Below are 20,955 nucleotides of genomic sequence, written 5' to 3' on the forward strand. Positions count from 1 at the left end.
ACAGATCAGATCTATTAGGAAGACCCCCCCATAATATCATTATAGTAGTTCCCCCTTACCCACGACCGATATGTTCCAAGACCTCCTGAAACTGCAGATAGTGCCGAAGCCTACATGTACTTTTTCCAGTACATACATACCTATGATAAAGTTTAATCTATAAATTAGACACAAAAGATTAACAATAATAATCCTACATAATAAAAGGGTAATATGCAAATTGACCCTAACAGCAGAAAGACTGGGAATGACTGGTCACTATGACACACACTGACCACCAGGGGGCAGACGCTCGATGCAGGAGCTGCCCCCCTGGTGGTCAGTGCGCTCCCACAGGGGGAGCTCTGCTCAGCCACAAGCCAGGCTGCCAGCTGCCAGTACAGCGGTGGTGGTGGGAGCCTCTCCCACCTCCTCAGCAGCGCTAAGGATGTTCGACTGCAGCTTAGGCCTGCTCTCCGCTGGCAAGTAGACATCCCCCGAGGGCTCCCGGGTTGCCAGAGGGATGTCTGACTGCCAGCTTAGGCCCAATCCCCCAGGGAGTGGGCCTAAGCCCGCAGATGGTCATCCCCTGTGGGGTCCCAGACTGTGAGAGGGCACAGGCCGGGCTGAGGGACTCCCCCTGAGTGCACAAATTTTTGTGCACCAGGCCTCTAGTCTATAATAAAATAGAACAGTTTTAACAATCCTGTATAATAAAAGCCTAATGTGCAAATCGACTGAACAGCAGAACCACTGGTTGGTGGGGGGCGGAGCCTGTGAGTGGGCGGCCCCGGCCATCCAAAGCGGGTGCCAGTGGGCAGAGGGAGGGGACGGTGATGGGGGGGGGGACAGCAGTGGAGGGGCTATCGGAGGGTGGGGCCAGCCGTCTCCCACAGAGGGAGGCCACTGGCAGCAGGGCATTGGGAGGTGGGGCCAGAGCTGTCCCCTGGTGTTCAGTGCCTTCCCACAGGGATGTCTGTGGGGAGTGGACCTAAGCCGTCAGTCTGACATCCCCCAAGGACCCCAGGACTGCGAGAGGGTGCAGGCCGGGCTGAGGGACACCCCCGAGTATACTAATTTTTGTGCACTGGACCTCTAGTATACTATAATAAAAGTTATTTGAATGTGGTTTGTCTCTCTCAAAACATCATCTTGTACTTTATTCATCTTTTCACTTAAAGGAAACACTTTATGGCTTCTCTTTGACAAATCTGAATTGCCAGCATCAGTACTCTTGCACTTTGGGGCCATTATATAAGTAAAATAAGGGTGACTTGAACACAAACACTATGATACTGAGATAGTTGATCTGATAATCCAGCTAAGTGACTAACAGGCAAGTAGCATATGCAGCTTGGAGACACTGGACGAGGATGATTCACATACCAGGCAGGACTGAATGGGTTGGTGTGTGATTTCATCACACTACTCAGAACGGTGCAAAATTTAAAACATGAATTATTTGCTTCTGGAATCTTCCATTTAATATTTTTGGACTGTGGTTGACTGAGGGTAACTGAAGCTGGAAAGCAAAACCACGGGTAATGGGGGACTACTGTAACTTATTTTGTAAAAGATTTATTTGTCTAAGCAAACTTTATTGCCTGGAGGCAGTTGTTTCTACAAATAGAATGAAGGCTTATCTATACTAATAAAAGCCTAGGTGGTCCTCGTGCCCTTGCGCGATGCCCTCACGTCATCCAAAGGTGACCGCCACAAGATGGCCGGCAGGGGAGGGCAGTTGTGGGCGATCAGGCCAGCAGGGGAGGGCAGTTGGGGGCGATCAGGCTGACAGTGGAGGGCAGTTGGGGGCAACCAGGCCGGCAGGGGAGGGCAATCGGGGGCGACTGGGCTGGCAGGGGAGGGCATTTGGGAGCGACTGGGCCAGCAGGGGAGGGCAGTTGGGGGTGATCAGGCCAGCAGGGGAGCAGTTAGGGGGCGATCAGGCTGGCAGGCAGAAGTGGTTGGGGCAGTCAGGCAAGCAGGCAGGGGAGCGGTTAGGAGCCAGCGGTCCAAGATTGTGAGAGGGATGACATCCCCCAAGGGGTCCCAAATTGGAGAGTGTGCAGGCCAGGCCGAGAGACACTCCCCCCAACCCCCGGACAAATTTCGTGCATCGGGCCTCTAGTTAAACATAAAATCTTAAGAAAAATCTTATTGAACATTAAGAAATCTTGTATTAATGTTAAAAAAAGAGAGAGATCCAAAGTGCATAAATGGCTTATGTAAATCTGTCAGTATTCAGGGTGCTGCAAAAATAGGTTTACAGTTGTGAGTGCGCAAACCAGATGTTATTATTGTATTATATTAATTGTATTATTTTCCAAGTGAACAGCTGTAAATCTACTTTTGCTCCACCCTGTATGTTAATGTGTTTAATTGGGAAAGTATTTCTCCAACTTTTGTTGTCTACAAATTCTCCTCTGATAATAATTTTTTTTTTTTTTAAGGAAAATTGTGGCTGAATATGAAAAGACCATTGCCCAAATGATTGGTAAGGACATTTTTTTTCTGGGGTATGAGCCATAGGATCCATAGATGAATTTCAAATTAGGATACAAACTTCACTTTGTCCATCACTTAGATACAGTTGATTCTCATTTGCATTAGTTATGTTTTATGAAGTTGCCACCAACACCGAGTTAGCAAACACTGAACTGTTGCTTCTAGGGAAGTACAGGGTTAGGTTCCTGCAAGCTCTGGTCACACTGTTTTGAAATTACATAATCTTGTCTTATGTGTGCTTCTGTTTAAAGACATTTTATTTTATATATACTCGTAGTGTTGATTCATTAATATTGACCTCGAGGCCAACAGTGCTATATAGCCCATGTGTGAACAAAACTTACTGAGCATGTATTTTCCCCAGAAGGCACATCACAGCCTTCCTGCACTTAGGAACTCTAGACAGCTCTGTAGCACTACACTTGGGAGCTTTTTTTAAATACAAAATCACCAACAGAAAGCTCGCGCGCACGCGCACGTGCGCGCGGGGGCACACACACACACACACACACACACACACACACAAGCACTAAATAGTCTGTGGAAAGGACACTTGTTTACAATATAAAGCGAGAAGGCATCACCTTTCTCAACCTCAGCTGTTCTGCACATGTCTGTGAATGATCGGGAATGCACCAGAAGTACTGATTTGGGGGTTACAAATAAATTTTAGTAAGTAGGCAGATTCACAGGTGTGGAATCTGTGAGTGACGGGGATCAGCTGTAGTTGGGTTCATTTTAGAGGATGGCAAACACTGGGAGTCTGTGAAAAGCCCTCCCCCAGTACCCAGAGAACTGGCAGCCTAGGCACATCGTTCGTACCCCCAGGTGGTGCAGTGTCCTCACTCTACTGCTAGCGTACCTTCTGGTATCAGGCCCATGGTGCCATTCCAAAACATCAGTGGTTGATCGTCCTGCACTGGATTTAGAACTTCCTAGCCAATGTTGTAAGGACTGACTCCTGAAACCAGTCAGATCTGTCTCTACTTAAGCATTGAAGTGGTATTTTCTACTGTCCTCGTCACTTAATACCTTCCCAGCATGTGGCCTTTGCCACAGTTGTTCCCCTCATCTGCTTGGAATCTGTTCAGATCTCTCCTGAGTGAGTCCATGCTCTATAAAAAGGGAACCCCCCCACCTGCCCTGCCTTGTTCCCCCCATCACTTGTCACCACATCTCTCTCCCATAGAAGGTAAGTCCTTGAGAGTGGGGACTCTGTAATGTCCACTCTGAGTCCCACCAGCGAGAACACTAGCTCAGGAGGGCAGCTGCTAACTGTTGATTGAATATGCCTTTGCTTTTGATTGTGATTCACAGAAGATGAACAAAGGACAAGTATGACCTCTCAGAAAAGCCTCCAGCAACTGACCATGGAGAAGGAGCAGGCCCTGGCTGACCTTAACTCCGTGGAAAGGTCCCTTTCGGATCTCTTCAGGAGATATGAGAACCTGAAAGGAGTTCTGGAAGGGTTCAAGAAGGTAGCATGTCCTTTCTTCTGGAATCTCTTTGCTGTGGTGGTAGATCTTCAGATGTGTATGGCAGAGGAGTATGGGTAGCCTTTTAAATTGGGTTTTGGGGCCCCTGTTGGCCTGTATCTTCTGTTCCAGGGAAGCTGGAGGATCCCCTCCCCCCTTTTCTGTGTGGGTGGTGTGTCTTGGTCATTCCTCTCCTGGGTCAGGCCAGTAAACCCCAGACACAACCAGAGTGTGGCATGGAGTATAAGAGCTGTGGAACCCTTGGACTTTAGGAGAATTCTAGAAATGTTCATTTGATAATTCACCAACTTAATATTAGTAAAAGTAAAAGGGATTCTAGACATAGCCCTGGAAAGTTCAGGCTGCATATTCTAGAGAAAAGTAATGTTTCAAATTTAGGTGTATTGATTTAATTTACCATCAATGAGATAACATTTATAGCAGTGAGCATTCTTTTTGTCCATATTAAAATAAAAATGAGACTGGCTAATTAATCTGTGGGAATCAGATTGCCATTCAGAGTTGAATAACTGCCTTCCTAAAGCAGGTGTACTAGTGTAACTGAATCTTGCTGTATGAAAATTAATATATGCCCCGTACCTATACACAGAGAAATTATTTAGAATTTCTTGGGTAGGTTTATTTGTGCCTGTTTCAAATTACCATACAGTATAATTTAAAGGCATCTGAATTAATTGGCTTTCCTTGTTTTTTAAAAAAATGAGAACTCTGATACATGGTCTGTCACTAGCAGCAGCAGAAGAAAATGACCCGTTTCTTTTATTTTCACTTGTCATTTGAGAACAGAATGAAGAAGCCTTGAAAAAATGTGCTCAGGATTACTTAGCCAGAGTTAAGCAGGAGGAGCAGCGGTATCAGGCTTTGAAGATCCACGCAGAAGAAAAACTGGACAAGTAAGAGCTTGCACATAAGAATTTTACTTTTCATGATGTGAGAAGATTGATGGAGGCAAGGAAGAAATCACTGTTTTGCAACTCTAGATGACGTGTGTGTGTGTGTGTGTGTGTTTACTTTTTTGAATAGGCAGAATCTTCCCATGTTCTAATATTAAAAAGATGAAGAAAATATACAGTATCTCCCTCCACCCCATGCCCACTCCCCTGGGTTTCCTCCTCTTTCCTCACCTGGGGTCAGCAATATTTTATCCTCCCAGATACTCTTTTATCCCCCTCTGCTTTCTCCCCCAGCTTTATTGAGACATAATTGACATATAACATTGTCTAAGTTTAAGGTATACAGTGTGTCAATTTGATATATTTATGTATTGCACCATGATAGTGTTAGCCAACACCTCCATCATCTCAATAATTACCATTTTTTTGATGTTGTGAGAATCTCCTTTTTTATACAAATGATAGCATACTTCGCTTTTCTCTTTTAGCAATGTATTTTGAAAATCTTCCTATATCAATCCATGAAGAGCTTCCTTACTTTTTAAACAGCCGTGGCGTGTTCCACTGTTGGAATGATCATTCCATTGTTGGAATGTCCCCCCCCGTTGGACCTTCAGGTTATTTAAAATCTGCTACCAACAGTGCTGCAATAAGCAACCTTTTATGCTTATCATTAGGCCTGCATGGGAGTTATCTGTGTGATAGGAAAGGACTGTTGGGCCAAAGAATATAGGAATTTATACTTACGATACTGTCCAGTTGCCCTCCTTAGACTACTATTTATTTATATTCCTACACAATGTATGAGTGTCCCTTTTCCCTACAGCTTTGCCAACAGGTCAGATTTTTGGTTTTCTGCAAATATAATAGATGAAAAATGGTATTTTGGTGTAGTTGGTTGGGTTTTTATTATTGTTGTTCTTGGGTTTTTTTGGGCAAGCAACAGAGCATTTCTTTTATTGTAGTTTTGACTTATGTTTATTTTATGAGTGAAATTGAACATATTTTAGCAGCTGTCCCAGATACTTGCTTCACTATGAATGACTGTTCTTTGCCCGTTTTTCTATGGTCAGTTTATATATGTGTTACCTATAGCACATTATTATACTTATATATTAAGGATGGCAGCCCTTTGTGATATGAGTGGTGAATAATTTTTCCTGCTTGTCAGTTATCCTTTGGCTCTGCTGGTAGTGGTGTTGGTGTGCAGACATGTATTTTTGTTAGTGAAATTAGCAGTCATTTTTCTTACAGCGTCAGGATTTCCTGTCATAGGAAGAAAGATTTCCCCTGGGCTGAATATAAAAAGTTCTCCTATGTTTTCCGTTTAGCCCTTTTATGGCTTACTTTTTTAATTCTTAAAACCAACACATTTGGAATTTATCCTGGGGAGTGGTATGAAGGCTGCATCCAACTTTATTTTTTAACTAAAAAGTAATACATACGTGTACATTTTGCTCACTGTCTTCCTATTTGTAAAACCTTTTAAGTTCCCCCTTTCCCATCGCCACTCCCAGAGGTACTGCTATGGAAGTTTATTGTGTATCCTTCTAGTCTTTGTGCCTTTACAAATACTGCCCATACTAGCTTTGACTTTTAAAAAAGTATAATGGAGGCAGCATATTACAAAGTTTCCTTTTTCGTTTGATAGTATAGCATGGCCATTTTTCATGTCAGAACATAGTGTCATCTAATTCACCATTGTGCCAGGTGGGAATATTGCTGTGGATGGATTACTAACGGGGCACTGCTGGCCCAGAGTGTGTATACATGTGGAACTATAGTGGTTACTGTCACATCGCCCTCCACAGAGATGGCCAATTTTCATTCCCCCAGGGAGCCTGTTTCCTTGCATCTCAGCCAATACGGGACAAGATCATTCTTGTTAATTTTCCCCAGTCTGACGAATTTTAAAGATTTATCACCTTAATTTGCATGTCTCTGATTACTAGTGAGTTTTTACCATCCTTTTGTCAGTTAATTGGCTATTTATCAACTGACATTTATGTTTTTTAAGAAGTTTCCTTTGCCCCGCAGTAGTAAAGTGACTTTAGGACTGTGTCGTAAATGAGATGGTTAATGTCCTGCCTCTTTAGCTGTGATGATCCGAGGATGACCCTACCTGCTATTGTACTGGGTTAAAAACCCCACAAAACTCATTTGATTGCTGTAGAAACTGTCATGTGATTCCATTTTCCAGTGACATGAATTTTGAAGGACATTATGGCCTTTGAGATTAACTCTACCATTGGTTTGCGCCATGCAAACTTGCTTAGCAGTTGAATGTAAATTGAGTGTTTATAAGTTAAAATTGAATTATTTAGGCCATCGATTCCTTTTGTTTTCTCTTGTCATGAAGTCAGTTCGTTTAGGTTGTTTCACAGATGTCAGTGGTTACTGTCCTGACTCTTTTGCAGTGACTGATGACTAACCATGTGCTTTTTGTCCCTTTATTCTACAAACAAAACATAAACAGAGCCAATGAAGAGATTGCTCAGGTTCGAACAAAAGCAAAGGCTGAGAGTGCAGCTCTCCACGCAGGACTCCGGAAAGAGCAGATGAAGGTGGAGTCCCTGGAAAGGGCCCTTCAGCAGAAGGTACGAAGAGGGGTGTGACCACAGGGACCTTGGTTTCTGTCCTCCGCAGTGGCTAGCTTGCGGTGGATCTGGATGAAAGAGGCCTCGCCTTTTTGTCCGGACACTTCAATCCAGTTCCTTTCTGAGCCAATTGAGGGGGAAACAAGGCAAACCAGGAAATTCCCAGACACATTGGTGGGAACTGTCCACAGGCAGGGTGCAGAGAGGAAGTGGCATTAACTAAACTCAGGGACCAAATGCTGTTTAGTTGGGCTCTTAGGCTCCCTTTTAAAAAAAGTTCTGTGTGTGTGTGTGTGGTGTTTTTTTTTTTTTTTGTTTTTGTTTTCTTTTTTTCTTCTTAAATATATTTTATTGATTTTTTATAGAGAAGAAAGGAGAGGGATAGAGAGTTAGAAACATCCATGAGAAAAACATCCATCAGCTGCCTCCTGCACACCCCCTACTGGGGATGTGCCCGCAACCAAGGTACATGCCCTTAACCGGAATCGAACCTGGGACTCTTCAGTCCGCAGGCCAACGCTCTAGCCACTGAGTCAAACTGGTCAGGGCTTGTTTTCTTTAATGTAATATAAAAGCCGTCTTCCCCTTAATTATCATTTTACCGTGCAGGGCACATTTGGCAACACCTAGAGATATATTTGGTTGTTATGACTAGGAGATGCTACTGGCATCTAGTGGGGAGAGGCCAGAAATGCAGCCAAACATCCTACAGTGCACAGAACAGCCCCACAAGGAAGACTGACCCAGCCCCAAATGACAGTGGTGGGTGGTGGAGCAACTGCTGAGGGGAATGATTGAGTGAGGCCCAGATACTTGTGTTTTTAACAGGTACCCCGGGTAATTCCTATGATACCAAGAAAGTCTGAGAAGTAAGGGGTTCGTGGACAAGCTGCAGAGGGCCAGCGACTACCCTCACCCCCTACTCAGTTTAAGCACAACTGTGCACATGAGCATTTTCCAGGAGGGAAGGTTTAGTGCTCTCCTTTTCTTAAAGGAGAAAAGATGTAGAAAGAGCCATGGAATGAGAGTACAGCCAGTTTGGGGACTGTTGGTTATAATTTCCTTTATCTCAGGACACAGTTGACCTGCACAGTTGGATCGTTTGTCTTTCAGAACCAAGAAATCGAAGAACTGACGAAAATCTGCGACGAGCTGATTGCAAAGCTGGGAAAGACTGACTGAGTTTCCCCTGTTCGCTCAGTGGATCTGCGTTTGGCTGCTTCTGTCGTGACCACAGTTATCTTGCCTTATCTAGGAATTGTTGCCCCTTTGCAGAGAAAAACACTTTAAAAAGCACATCCCACTGCTGCCTGTCCCGCTTTGCTGCGACGCACAGCCCTGGCAGAACCCGGGAGTGCTGCACCGTCACCGTCGCCGAAGGAGTGGGAGCAGGCCGTCCTGGAGTCCTCACAGCACCGCCCATGGTCTGGTAGACAGGCTGCTACGTTGGGTTTGTGATTTCTCTGTTTTAATTCATTTTTTCTTACAGCTATGTACTTTATTAATATTTTTTCACACCACAGCTTAACATGAACAGCATATTCTCCCATACTTCAAAGATTCCCATTGCCACATATAATTCACTCCAGAGGCATATAGGTTCTGAAAAATAATGTTCTCAGTAATGGGAAGAGCAGCTTTTTAGGAGCTCTTCCTGCTTTACCATTTAAAAAAGGCTCATGGCTGAGGAAGCACCTACACCTTTCGTTCCCTGGAGAACTCTGAGCTAAACTTAATTCTTTCAGTTCTATGTTGCACACATATAAGCAGTTCGGAACTTTGCACATGAGCAGGAATCAAAGTCAGATGCAGAAGTGGAATTTTAAGGACCATTTATATATCAGGACAGAAGCACCACTGGGATGCCCATGACGATGCTACTTTGAATGTGCTTGGTGCCTTCTATTGCACATGCCAAAGGTCAGTTCTGGAGAAAGCAGAGCATGCCATGAGTGAGCTAGACAGTCCCTTGGCCTCTTTGTACCTTAGTTTCCTTATATCTTGTGTAAAAGCTGCATTCCATGCCAGGCCTGAAGTGTTCCAAAGCTCACTTTTGTTATTAAATTGCAACCATGATTTATATATTGCAAAAAAGGAGTGCTGCAAACGCATTCCTTTCAATAAATTCTATTTTATTGCAGGTTAAATCTAAATACTGGAGGGAAAGCAGGCCTTCAAATGAACCCTCACATAATTCTCTCAGATTATTTCCACTGGGATTTTACAGCATCATCTCCTCCACCCATCTCCCCACAACCGTTCTGGGCATGATCCACCGAGGCGGGAGGGAGGGGAGGCCTGCTGCAGCCCTGGGTCCAACCCCACTCCCCTGCACCCCTTTTACTTAAAGTGTTCACCTCCTTCCCCTTCGTCCTAACATGGCGTCACCACAGCCTGTCTTAATTCATTTGGAAGTCCACTTTGCTTTTCCAAGTGCGTTAAAATTGTGATTTTATGACTACGATTTGGGATCATCTCCTGTTCACCATGTCTCTGATTTTTTGTGTGTGTTACATATTTATTTCATCTTTTAACTTTAATTTTCAGTATTGGTGGTTTTATTTGAGGAGGTAATTTGGCTTTTGTTACTTTCAATTTGTAAACAAGAAGGGGCTCTGAGTATCCATTTACATACATATACAAACACATATATTTACGTATGCTGCTGTTTTCCCCTGAAGTATAGTCAAATAAGAACCTACAGAAGAGCCTATTTCCATAAATGTAGAAACTTATTTTGGAATAGAGTCCTGGCTCAGAACGCCAGCTTCAGGATTTGGGGGGATTGAACATGTGGAAACCCCCGACCCCTGTCATGACTCATGACCCCAGCTCAGGTTTCTCGTCCAGGGAAGACTTCGCCATAACGTTTGTTCCTGGTATTGGACACTCCTCAGCCGTGGCGAGTGTGAGCGCGGCCCCTCCGGGTGGGTCCGCAGGCTGACAGCGGCTGCTTCCTGCAGGAACAGCTGAGGGGGCTCCCTCGGACCTGGGTGTGGCTAGGCCGTCCGAGAGCCACTTCTTTGCTTCACTTGTTGCTACAAAACCAATATTTCCTCTTGATTATTTGAAATATGCCGAGAAAATCTACTTGTAAAAGGTTTAGTTGATCTTATAATTAAAAGGTAATTGTAACCCCATCAGCAAGTCAAGGGAAAGAAACAGTTGTTCTTTCACAAATGGGATGTCTTGTTCTTCAGATTTTTTCTTTTGAGTCAAAAAAAAAGTCCTTTCAAACTTAAGACAGAATTTTTAACAAAACAGGCAGTGAAAACCACGTGAACCACTTGGAAAATCAGCACATTTTGAGTATTTTAAAACAGAGGCCGTTTGACTAGTGGAGGCGGGAGTGCAGGGAGCAGGTCCGCACACACAGAACCCACGTCCTCAAGCTCTTCCTGGGCTTGCTTCAGAGGGGAGAGGCCGCTAACCCCCAAAAGGAAAATCCCCTAGCGTTTGACAGGCAAAGCCAAACCTGCAGGTGTTTTAAAGCACTCTTGTCTTAACCTTAACGCCTGCAGGTCTTCATGGTCGCATGCACTGTGTTCAGGACCTGTAAGTTTTCGTACTTTTCCTGTAAAACTATTGCATGATCCACCTTCAGCAATGAACTGTGCCAGGTGGAGAGCCTCTGTAAGTCTTTAAACGCGGATTTTCTTTTAGAAGCGTACTGTTCACAGGGGTGCAATCTTTAGCCCCAAGGAGGTCAATAATGCCTTTTAAAGCCAGAAGTCACATTTTATCGATATGCACTTACATAATTGGTGCTTAGGCTGTATTTTAAAGCCTATTGTTTTACCACTTTGTACAAAAAAGAACAACAGAAGTGATGTGTGGTTGGAGAGGTGACAGGACAATCACTTGGGGTTTGAAAACAGTCCCTGGGTTAATGTGAGTGCTGGGCTGCAGTTTATTGAGCTCAGTGGAGCGAGGTGTCTCCAGGTGGCGCCACTGATTTCCTCCTTTGGTCCTCTCCTACCAAGAAAAGCAACTGCATTTTGCAAGAAGAAACATTGCTAAACCTTTTTGCTGCTGTATTTTGGTGACATGTCCATGTTTACTTGCTTTCTGTTGATCTGTTTTAAGCATGGAAGGCTTATAATGGTCTCCATCGTAAATCCTAGTCCTCTTTTTAGGTTTCTTGTGTATATAAAAAAGGTAGCTATGTGTTAAAACAGGTGACGACAATCCTTCCCCAGCACATGGGTAAAAGAGATTCCTTAAAAACTAGACCCTAGAGTGAAGTTGCTGCACAAGGAATACGAGAGGACCCCGGTGAAGTAATATTTGCCTCTCGTCTCTCAGCCACGAATGACCATTACAAGAATATGTTCTTCCTTCTAATGTAATATGTGGATATTCTCCAGCGAGAATAAAAATGTTGCTTGTGCAGTTGGCAAATCAAGAGACTATACTGGACAGAATAAAGTATGTTCGTTTATTTTTCTTAAAAAATAAGCAACAACAACAAAAAACCCACAAAACAAACAAATCAACTCCAAACTTTTAGAACTCTGGAGTAAGAAGACAGCCTAGAGTTGGCACCTAGAGAGCCAGACTCCTTATTAGGCAATAATAAACCCTGTTACAAGAGTGAAAAGACCTGAGTGCAAGTTGCTGGCCTAGATTGTGGTTGGGAAGTATTTGGTGATCTTGTTGAGACTCTGGGTCCAGAGACATTGCTTAAGTTTTTTACTTTGTCAGAGTGTAGATAGGTATATAGTCTTTATCTTAAAGTATTTTAATTGGAGACTGAACAGTTTGTTGCCTGGTTAGCCAGTTGGTTACAGGCAGACCTCCTGAGATGTACTATACTGGGGGAAGCTCCTGAAGGCTTGCCCACACCTTTTGTTCCGTAAAACTGTCCTGGAAATATTGAGAAGCCCGGTTTTCTCACGTGGTTTCCAGCTTCCTCAGATCCAGCCCAAATTAGGAAGTGCAGAAACACATCTGAGGCTCTGGCTGCCTCCCAGTGTGATACGGAATCTAAGGAAAGATTGTGTTTGGGTGTGAGGATGGCCCAAGTTGAATTTTCTTTCCAGCCAGTTATCCTTTCCACCTGCCCCGCACTTTGTGCAATTCTCACAGCAATACCTAGGTCTCTGTTGGACAGCCCAGAGGTAGTACTGTTTGTGAACGGGAGGAGTAAACTGCCCCCAGTGTTCCTGGGCTGTCTGTCTAAAAGTGGCCGGAGGGAAGCGCTCACTTTAAATAAAAGTAACCGAGGGCTTGCTGGGGCTTTAAAGCTCAAAATGGAATTTTTAAGGAGCAAGCATTGGTAAACTTGTGTGCACCAGTTGGAAATGACCCAGCACATCCTTTTCTCGTGGTGTAAAAGCCCCAGAGCTCCCTCTTTATTTCCTTTTGGTTTTTCACTACAATTAGCAGTCATCTCGCTGAACTGTCTTTTCATTGTGGTTTTGTGACCAGGTGAGCTTGCTCTTGGACTTCATTTCTTACTTCATCCCCTTATTGGAAATAGAGAAACTAGGAGTTGAAAGAGTAAATGATTCAGCAAAGGATTTTAAAGTAAAGATGTATATATTCTGAAGAATTTTAAAGATAGCAGATTATTATTTGCTTATTAAAGAACAAATATAGTCTGGGAATCCCAGAATGTCAGGCCAAAGGTCTAAGAAGTCATTTTCCTCAGAGATGTTGATAGAAATATTTTGAGGAGACTTCTGTCCAAAAAGGTTTGACTGGCCTCCAGATCCCAGTGATTTTTAGAAAGCAATTTACCACTCAAACCGTGAGTCTCCCATATAGTAAAGCTAAAGGAATCGGACACTTCTCTGTAAGGACCTCCTTTGGAAGATCATATAAACAGCAGCATTTCGAGGGGGGACCCTCCCTGCCGAGCTAGCGTTCTGGAGACTAAAGATGGCACTTTTCGTAGTTCTTTGTCCAAAAGCAATCCCATTTTTGTGCCTCTTAGCATGCAGTTAGATTTGGACAAACAAGATTCCTAAGGAATGACTTTATTAACTATAATATGGTTACAGCTATTAAATATATATATATATTCTGGTTATAGTTCTAATATAAAGATGTTGTGTGCAATGCCAACAGTCTTAACTCATTTGGAGGAGGCCAGATGTGGAGCTGAGGTGTGGCTTGAAACTTCCCTGTATCGATTCTGTAGAACTATGAAGATGCCACTTTCTCCCCCTCTGCCTTTCAGTGGTGTCTGAAATACACTGCAAAACGTATTTCCAAGTCACATGGTTAACCGATATTCTATATTAATAATTTCCAAGTGGGCCTATGAAAATCTGAACTCGGAAACCACCCCCAGTCCAGATACAGGGCAGGTGTCACCATACCTGCAGCCTCAGTCCTGGTCCTTCCTACCCGATGGGACAGGACCCAGGCATTTCTCTGAATCTCAGAGGTGGCAGTAAACTTTTCAGTGTTGCTGTTAGCAAGTGTGTTTGCCAGTAGATACCCACGTGTACTAATGTGCCAACAAGTAAATGTTAATTGCACATCTGCTTCCACTGTGTCCCCACGGGTGCCATGAAGTGTGTGAGAGCCTCGTCTCGAGGAATGGATGCTGCATTGACTACTGCTATCAGGATGGTGTTGTGTGGAGTAATCATCTACATAAATTTTATATGCACAGTAATTTCCCTTTTATATGTCAGGTAAATATTTGTAAAAGTTATACTCACACAAATGAAATTATTATAATGATTACTAATATATTTTTTCCATGTTTCATTGCCTGAATAAAAACTGTTTACCACTGTTAAATTTGGGTGTGTGTATGCATTTTTTCCTGGTTATAGTGGTTTTTGTCCCCAAGTGAAAATTTACAACAGCCTCACTTTTATGAGCTCCATATTTTAGTTTAAAAATAGAAAAGATGACATTTCTCACTGCACTCATTTTGTGGGCTTTTATGCATTCGGTTGGGTGTGTAATTAAAAACAAAACGAACAAACTTTGGAATTCAGGCCTTACCATATAAATTTCCACGCTTTTGCATCTGTGCAAACAAAGTAATTGGGCGCTTGTTGGTTTTGCTTCGAGACTGCTTGTCTGCCCTGGCATTTCTCAAGTTGTAAGGACCTAAGTCATCCCAAGAAGCCAGCGCTGTGTAAACATTGCAGAATGGCCCACAGAAAATAGTTGATGTTTTATGTCTCTTCTAGATTAATACCAGGAAAATCTTTTTCAGTACCAGCTAGGCCAACTTTCTGCTTAAAGGGCTGGGGGACTTGGCAGGACATTGTATACATTTTATTGCAGGAAAAGATAAGAGGCTCCATTTTACAACCTAGGTGGGATCCACTGTCACTTTCTTACCGTTAGTTGCACTGTAAAACCTTACAGCCTATAAAGTTCCGAAAAAATGTTTTTCACTAGTGTGCTCCTGAACCGCCAGGAGGGGACGCCTTAAAGTGACTGGAGGAGGTGGTGCTGCCATTTACCAAATGCTAAAGACAGTAGAAATCGCATCATTTTCTAAGAATTTAGGGGAAGAATAAGATGGAAATTACCTTTCTGCTTTCTTACAGAACTTTATTGTTAGATAATATGAGACCATTTAGTGTTTTTCACACTTTTACAAATAGGGACTCATGGGATCATCTTAGTGCATGACCATCAGTATTTTAATAAGAGAAAATATGACAGATATCAAAGTGCATTGCACAAGTTAAGGATAAGCTACTGCTCCATGAAATTTGTTTCAGATATAAATATGTGTGTACTAGGTCATGATGAACATTAATTTCCTGCTATGGCCAGTGGCCAAAGTATGAAAAAAAATTGATCTACTAACATTAGTCATTCTACAATTGAAAAAAAAGGCTCAGAGAGAGAGAGGTGATGTGGCCAAGATTCTGTAGTTTGTATGTAAGTGGACAGTATCACCTTCACTCAACATGAGCAACAAAAATAATTGCCACTTAGTCTTTTTCACGCTCTTTAAGTTCATTTCTCCAAGATTTAGATAGTACTATATTATTTTCTAAGTTTGTAGGCATTTAAGGACCAATCAAAGCCAACTATCTTTTTGTCGACATTTATTCATTTACCAAATACTTAGTGAATTTGCAGAGTTTAAAAGTGGGCCATGCAAAATTTCTGAAGCTAGTTAGCTAAAGAGAAATTGTTTTTAAGTTTGAAACATCTTTGAAATATGAATATGTCAACTAATACTATTTTTCTCCCAGAAGAAAGCTCTCCCTATTCTAAGTTTCTTAGCCCAGTTGTAGGTTATCTTTTTTATTTAAATTACGTACTTGAGGATTACCATTTAATTATGAGATAAATCTAACCTCCAAACAGGACAAGATGGCATGGAATTGTTAAGTCATGTGACACAGACTACATGCTGAAGAAGTCTACGAGGAGGGACAAATGTAATAGGGAAGTTACACACAAACCGGGTAGAGCAGCAGGCCGCATAGAATGACACTCCGGGCTTACCCTGGCTTCAGATTCCAGCCACAGTTATTTCACCTGCCTGGCTTCAGTTTTCTAGCCCTGGTGATAACAGTTCCCACCTCCTGAGGTGGTCATGAGGACTCACTGATAATGCTGGCATAGTGCCTTGCCCTTGTGGCCTTAATAGATGACAGTGATAATCATCTCCTGAAACCTCAAGTTTATGAAATTTTCAAATTTTCTAGGACTCCCCCTTATAAACAAACTAGAGGCCCAGTACACAAAATTTGTGCATTGGGGGGAATCCCTCAGCCCAGCCTGTACTCTCTAGCAGTCCGGGAGCCCTTGGAGGATGTCCGACTGATGCTGAGGCAGGAGAGGCCCTGCCACCGCAGCGTTCGCCAGCTGTGAGCCCGGCTTCTGGCTGAGCAGTGCTCCCCCTGTGGGAGCACACTGACCACCAGGGGGCAGCTCCTGTGTTGAGCGCCTGCTCCCTGGTGGTCAGTGCGCATCATAGCAACCAGTCGTTCTGCTGTTTGGTTGATTAGCTTTTTATTATATAGGATTTTGCTAGTTTTATTAGACATCTAAACATAACAAAGCTTTGGAAACTGAGGAGTTACCTAACTTTATTCTTTTATTTGAGATTGGTAGGAGGTGGAGTGGAGGATTAGCTGAGGATGGAGCCCCATGTTGGGGTGATTGAGTTAGTAAGTAGGGAATGGAAGTCCGTGTGTTTCAGATAACTCCGAGACTCCCCAGACCTGTACCAGCCACAAAAGGTTTCTGTGATCTATTTTTTCTTTGCCAAAATGTGTACATCCTTCCAAGTTTGATTCCCATGGGAATACATATGCAAGAACAGATTGAAGCCATAACTCAGTTAACAGAAATTCATTATCTAGCCAATTTAAAGCAAAGGATAATTGACATTTGAGTTTCCTATGTTCCATGTAGATGGAATTGGTGTGTGTTTGTTTGTGTACCAGTGCGTGTGTGTGTGTGTGTGTGTGTGTGTGTGTGTGTGTGGTGGTAGGTGGTACGTGGTAGGTGGGGTGGGGGGGGGGGGGAGAGGGCAGGGCGTAAGGAATGAGGCTAAAAAACACAAAATATCCATCCAGCTACAAAGGTGGAGCTGGCTTGTGAAACCAGGTCTCACTGATCTCAAATCCAGTTCTCTTAAGGCAGCGGTTCTCAACCTGTGGGTCGCGACCCCTTTGGCGGTCGAACCACCCTTTCACAGGGGTCGCCTAAGACCATCCTGCATATCAGATATTTACGTTATGATTCATAATAGTAGCAACATTACAGTTATGAAGTAGCAACGAAAATAATTTTATGGTTGGGTCACAACATGAGGAACTTTATTTAAAGGGCCAGAAGGTTGAGAACCACTGTCTTAAGGCCACTCCATGTTGGGCAAACTTTGGAATATATTCTTCAACAGGGCAAGGAGGACTTGGTATTCACCAGCTGAATTTTCTTGCTCCTTTTTTTTTATCTCAAGTGGGAATATTTCAATGGATATCAGAATCATGTCACCAAAGTTCAACAGCATGAGAACACAGAAACCTAGCAAATATGCATAATTGTATTACTACATTGGAAAGGCGCTGTTACTTCGTAAAGGAAAACAAAACCCCTATCCGCCTTTCTGTTTAGCAGAAAGAGCTTTGGTCTGGAAAACTCGGATGGCTTCTAGTCCTAGTTTTTGTCAACTGTGTTGGGCAGGCCCTTAACGACCTTATTTGGACTGAGAATGCTAGGGGGGCCCTTGCTGTGCTTTGTGATTTTAACTCTTCCTAAAGTGCCAACTATAAGGCAAAAGGTTCCTCAGTTTCCCTGTCAAAACCATTCTGAAGATACATCTTGTGATTACAGCATTTAGAGGGGTGAACATCAGCCCTCATCACGCAGGAAAGGAAAAGGCCTGGGCTCCTCTCAACAGTAAAGATAAATTTAAAAAAGAATAAAATTGTACTTAGAGCTAAGTCTAAGTACACCTTATTTACATTTAATTCTGATTAACTGCTTTTTTACATCCATGGATAATACATTCAAGATATGACTGATCAATCTTCTAATAACATTTTCTACAACATAGTTGTTTTGGAAACGTTTTTCCAAATGGAGTAAATATCAGCTCTATTTGTGTAAGAAAATTTAAAAAAAGGAAGAAGAAGAAAAAGAAATAAAAGGCCTAGGCTCAAGTCCCAAACCAACATCCAAGTCTGTGCTCTCATTTTCTCGGGCCAGCAGCTCCAATATGGACCTCAGTTTTGTCTGCAGGATGAAGACGCTGGGTTGCATCCCCTATGGCCTCTCCCATGAGTGAGTGTCATTACAGCCACTGCACCCACACTCCTGTGACACAAGCTGGCACACACCAGCATGCTCGCAGATTCATTCGGTTGCTTGCCCCAGTAAGGATGGCCCCCTGTATCATCCGAATTTCTGAAAATAAATTAAATTGACAAAATGTGTTGAGTTCTTAAGATGTACAAACTCGTAATCACAATGATTCAACTGTAGACTCAGAAAGGCATTTTTGTTCTAGACATCAAAATGACAGACAGCACACTTAGCTAATCTGGTGCATTCAGACATAATTACAATATTTCACTAAAATCTTAGAGTCCAGACAGACCAGTCCAGACCTCAGGGTGATGTGCAATAATAAATGTGCCTTCTGTTTCACCAAAAGGCTGGCACTTACTGTAATTTGTCTCTTATAAGGTCCTGATTTTTCCAGACACATTTGTTTTCTTTCTCCCTTTCAGTTGATCTTTGTAACATCACCAATTTTTGGCAAAAATAAGATGTCTAAAATAGGATTTTATTTCCTTCTTCAGTTTCCAGTGCCAATGTGTGTGAATGGCCACTGGGGGGCTCCACTCCCAAAGACTTAACAGTCTTTAGAGCCATGTTTTTCAACCTGCTGGTCAAAACCCATTTTAGAGAATATGAATCAGAAGAATATAGAAGAGGGTTTGCTGTAAGAATAAATAGTGAAGGTAAGTACTGTTTTGACAAACTATTTCATTTGCACGTTTATATACGTATTGGGTTGCAATCTGAAATGTCGGGAGCCTGAAAATCTGAAGAAGAAAAACAGTTTTGAAAGTTTAAAAGCCGCTCACTTTAGTTATAGGGAAGGGGAATTGTTAAATCAGTCAAGAGTTTTATGGGGGTAAAAAATAATTTATGATTGCAACCCCCATCTTTTAAAAGTAAGCTGCAGAGTTAGAACACTTGGTGACCAACCACCGCAGTTCATAGCGACGTGAAGAAAATCAAAACTTTAGGGCAAGAACATGAAGCTGCATTCAGAAAATAGGATGTAAAATTCCTTCCTAATGCTCAGTTGAGAGGGGAAGAAGAGAAGAGGAAGTCAGGAGGAGAGCACATAAATAATAAAAGCCTGTGAAGCTAAAACTGCTCTAAAAAATAATCTTTTAAACAAAGGAAGAAGAACCCTGGCCCTTGTGGCTAAGTGGTTAGAGCATCAGCCTGTGCACCAAATGGCCTCAGGCATGTACCTGGGTTACAGGTTTGATCCCCAGCCCTGGTTGGGGTAGGTGAGGAAGGCAACCAATCAATGTTTCTCTCTCTCCCCTCTCCCTTCCACTCTCTCTAAAAATCAATGGAAAAAAATATCCTCAGGTGAGGATTAACAAAAAAAGAATAAGAAAGCAAAATTCTCCTTTCCTTCCCCCAAACCCTTTTTCTCCCTGTGGCAGCTGAGAGCAGGCTTCTTAGGTTCAACGCCCTGTTTCTGTGTTGCTACCACAGCTAACAACTAACCTGACTCACGTTTGAAAAAATGAAACCTCTGCTAGAAGAAAGAATTCTCCTTGATGGCAGGTTCTTATACTTAACTCTCTTGCACAGTTCAATTCTAAATTGTGAACGTTTGGATACGCAGTAAATGACATCTCTTATTTCAATCTTATCTATAGGGTAATTTTCTGTTACCCACAATGTCTTTCTTCCATTGAGTAACCCCGAGCAATGAACACACGAGGGTTACATGAGTAAGGGACTAAGTTGGGAGGCACCCACTTATTTTGAGAAGTGTGATAAAACTGGAAGTTGAATCTGAGGGGTTGGGTTCAGGAAAGAAACTTAAGGAGAAAACCAGGAGGTTCCCACAATGTCACACAAATAGAAACCAGAGAATTCCAGAGGTCTTGGTAAAATAATTAGTCACTTGGAATATGTCAATAGTTGAAATAACCACTAGCTTCTCAACATTTTAAAGTTATTTTGGAATCATTTTAGACTTACAGGAAAGTTGCAAGGATCCTCTCAACTTTCTTCCTTCGTGGTTGGCTCTCTACTTCTGCCCTTTGCTGTATCTTAAACCACAGTGATGGTGCTCCAAGAGGCTTTGAGTGTTTATTGAGCATTGACCATGTGCCGGGCCTGCGTAGGTGCTGATGGGAGAAAGCTACCTTTACCATATCTCTCCCCTGCGGTCTCTCTATTCTTCCAAGCATTATCCTACTTATGTGGTCTGTGCACAGGGACAGGGAGGGACCCTGAGCCCTTCACCTCCACCCTCAGGACCAGCATTGTTGTGGTTACAGCTGAGTGGTGGTATCATGTGCAATGTCTTCTCCAATGAGGGATATTACCTTAATATTTTTTAAAGCTCGAATCGATATGTGATAATTCACCTGTGTCTTCTATGCAAAGAGCCTGAGTCAAGTTCCGAAGAGAGCTGCCTTGGAGACCTCACTTACACGGGGGCTCTGGGAGTCACTATGTTACTGGGAGCCTCTTCCCTTACCACAAAACACCAGAGGTTTGGACTCCCTCTAAGATCCCGTGTTCTTTCTAAAACTACAGGTGTTCAGGCATTCAAACATTTTACATAAAAAACGTGAGCTCTTTTTCAACTTCTGTTCAGATTTCCTTCTCATTCCAGATATGTTGCCCCTGACAGAGCTGTTCTCCTACTTCATTTGGTCATCGTCTTGCACCGAGAAATGCCACTTGTTCCAGAATTCCTGTTGGAAAGGCCGCCATCCAAACTTACCTTGGCCTGAGCCCTAAATGAAATCAAGATCACAGGCACGTACACAC

At 42.9% G+C, this 20,955-nt stretch overlaps 1 protein-coding gene across 5 annotated transcripts in view; it reads left to right on the forward strand.

Annotated features, from left to right (window-relative positions):
• Positions 1–14,226, forward strand: part of TACC1 (transforming acidic coiled-coil containing protein 1) — an 85,859-nt gene extending 71,633 nt beyond the window's left edge. For all 5 annotated transcript variants that reach the window (XM_036300951.1, XM_036300950.1, XM_036300947.1 and 2 more), the window contains 5 exons: positions 2,430–2,473; positions 3,802–3,962; positions 4,767–4,873; positions 7,350–7,470; positions 8,584–14,226. In XM_036300951.1, the coding sequence (XP_036156844.1) occupies positions 2,430–2,473; positions 3,802–3,962; positions 4,767–4,873; positions 7,350–7,470; positions 8,584–8,652 (502 nt within the window). In that variant the 3' untranslated portion in view covers positions 8,653–14,226. The remainder of the gene's footprint in view (positions 1–2,429; positions 2,474–3,801; positions 3,963–4,766; positions 4,874–7,349; positions 7,471–8,583) is intronic.
• The last annotated feature ends 6,729 nt before the right edge of the window (positions 14,227–20,955 follow it).

The sequence above is a fragment of the Myotis myotis genome, unplaced genomic scaffold, assembly GCF_014108235.1.
Source record: "Myotis myotis isolate mMyoMyo1 unplaced genomic scaffold, mMyoMyo1.p scaffold_m19_p_3, whole genome shotgun sequence".
Taxonomy (NCBI): domain Eukaryota; kingdom Metazoa; phylum Chordata; class Mammalia; order Chiroptera; family Vespertilionidae; genus Myotis; species Myotis myotis.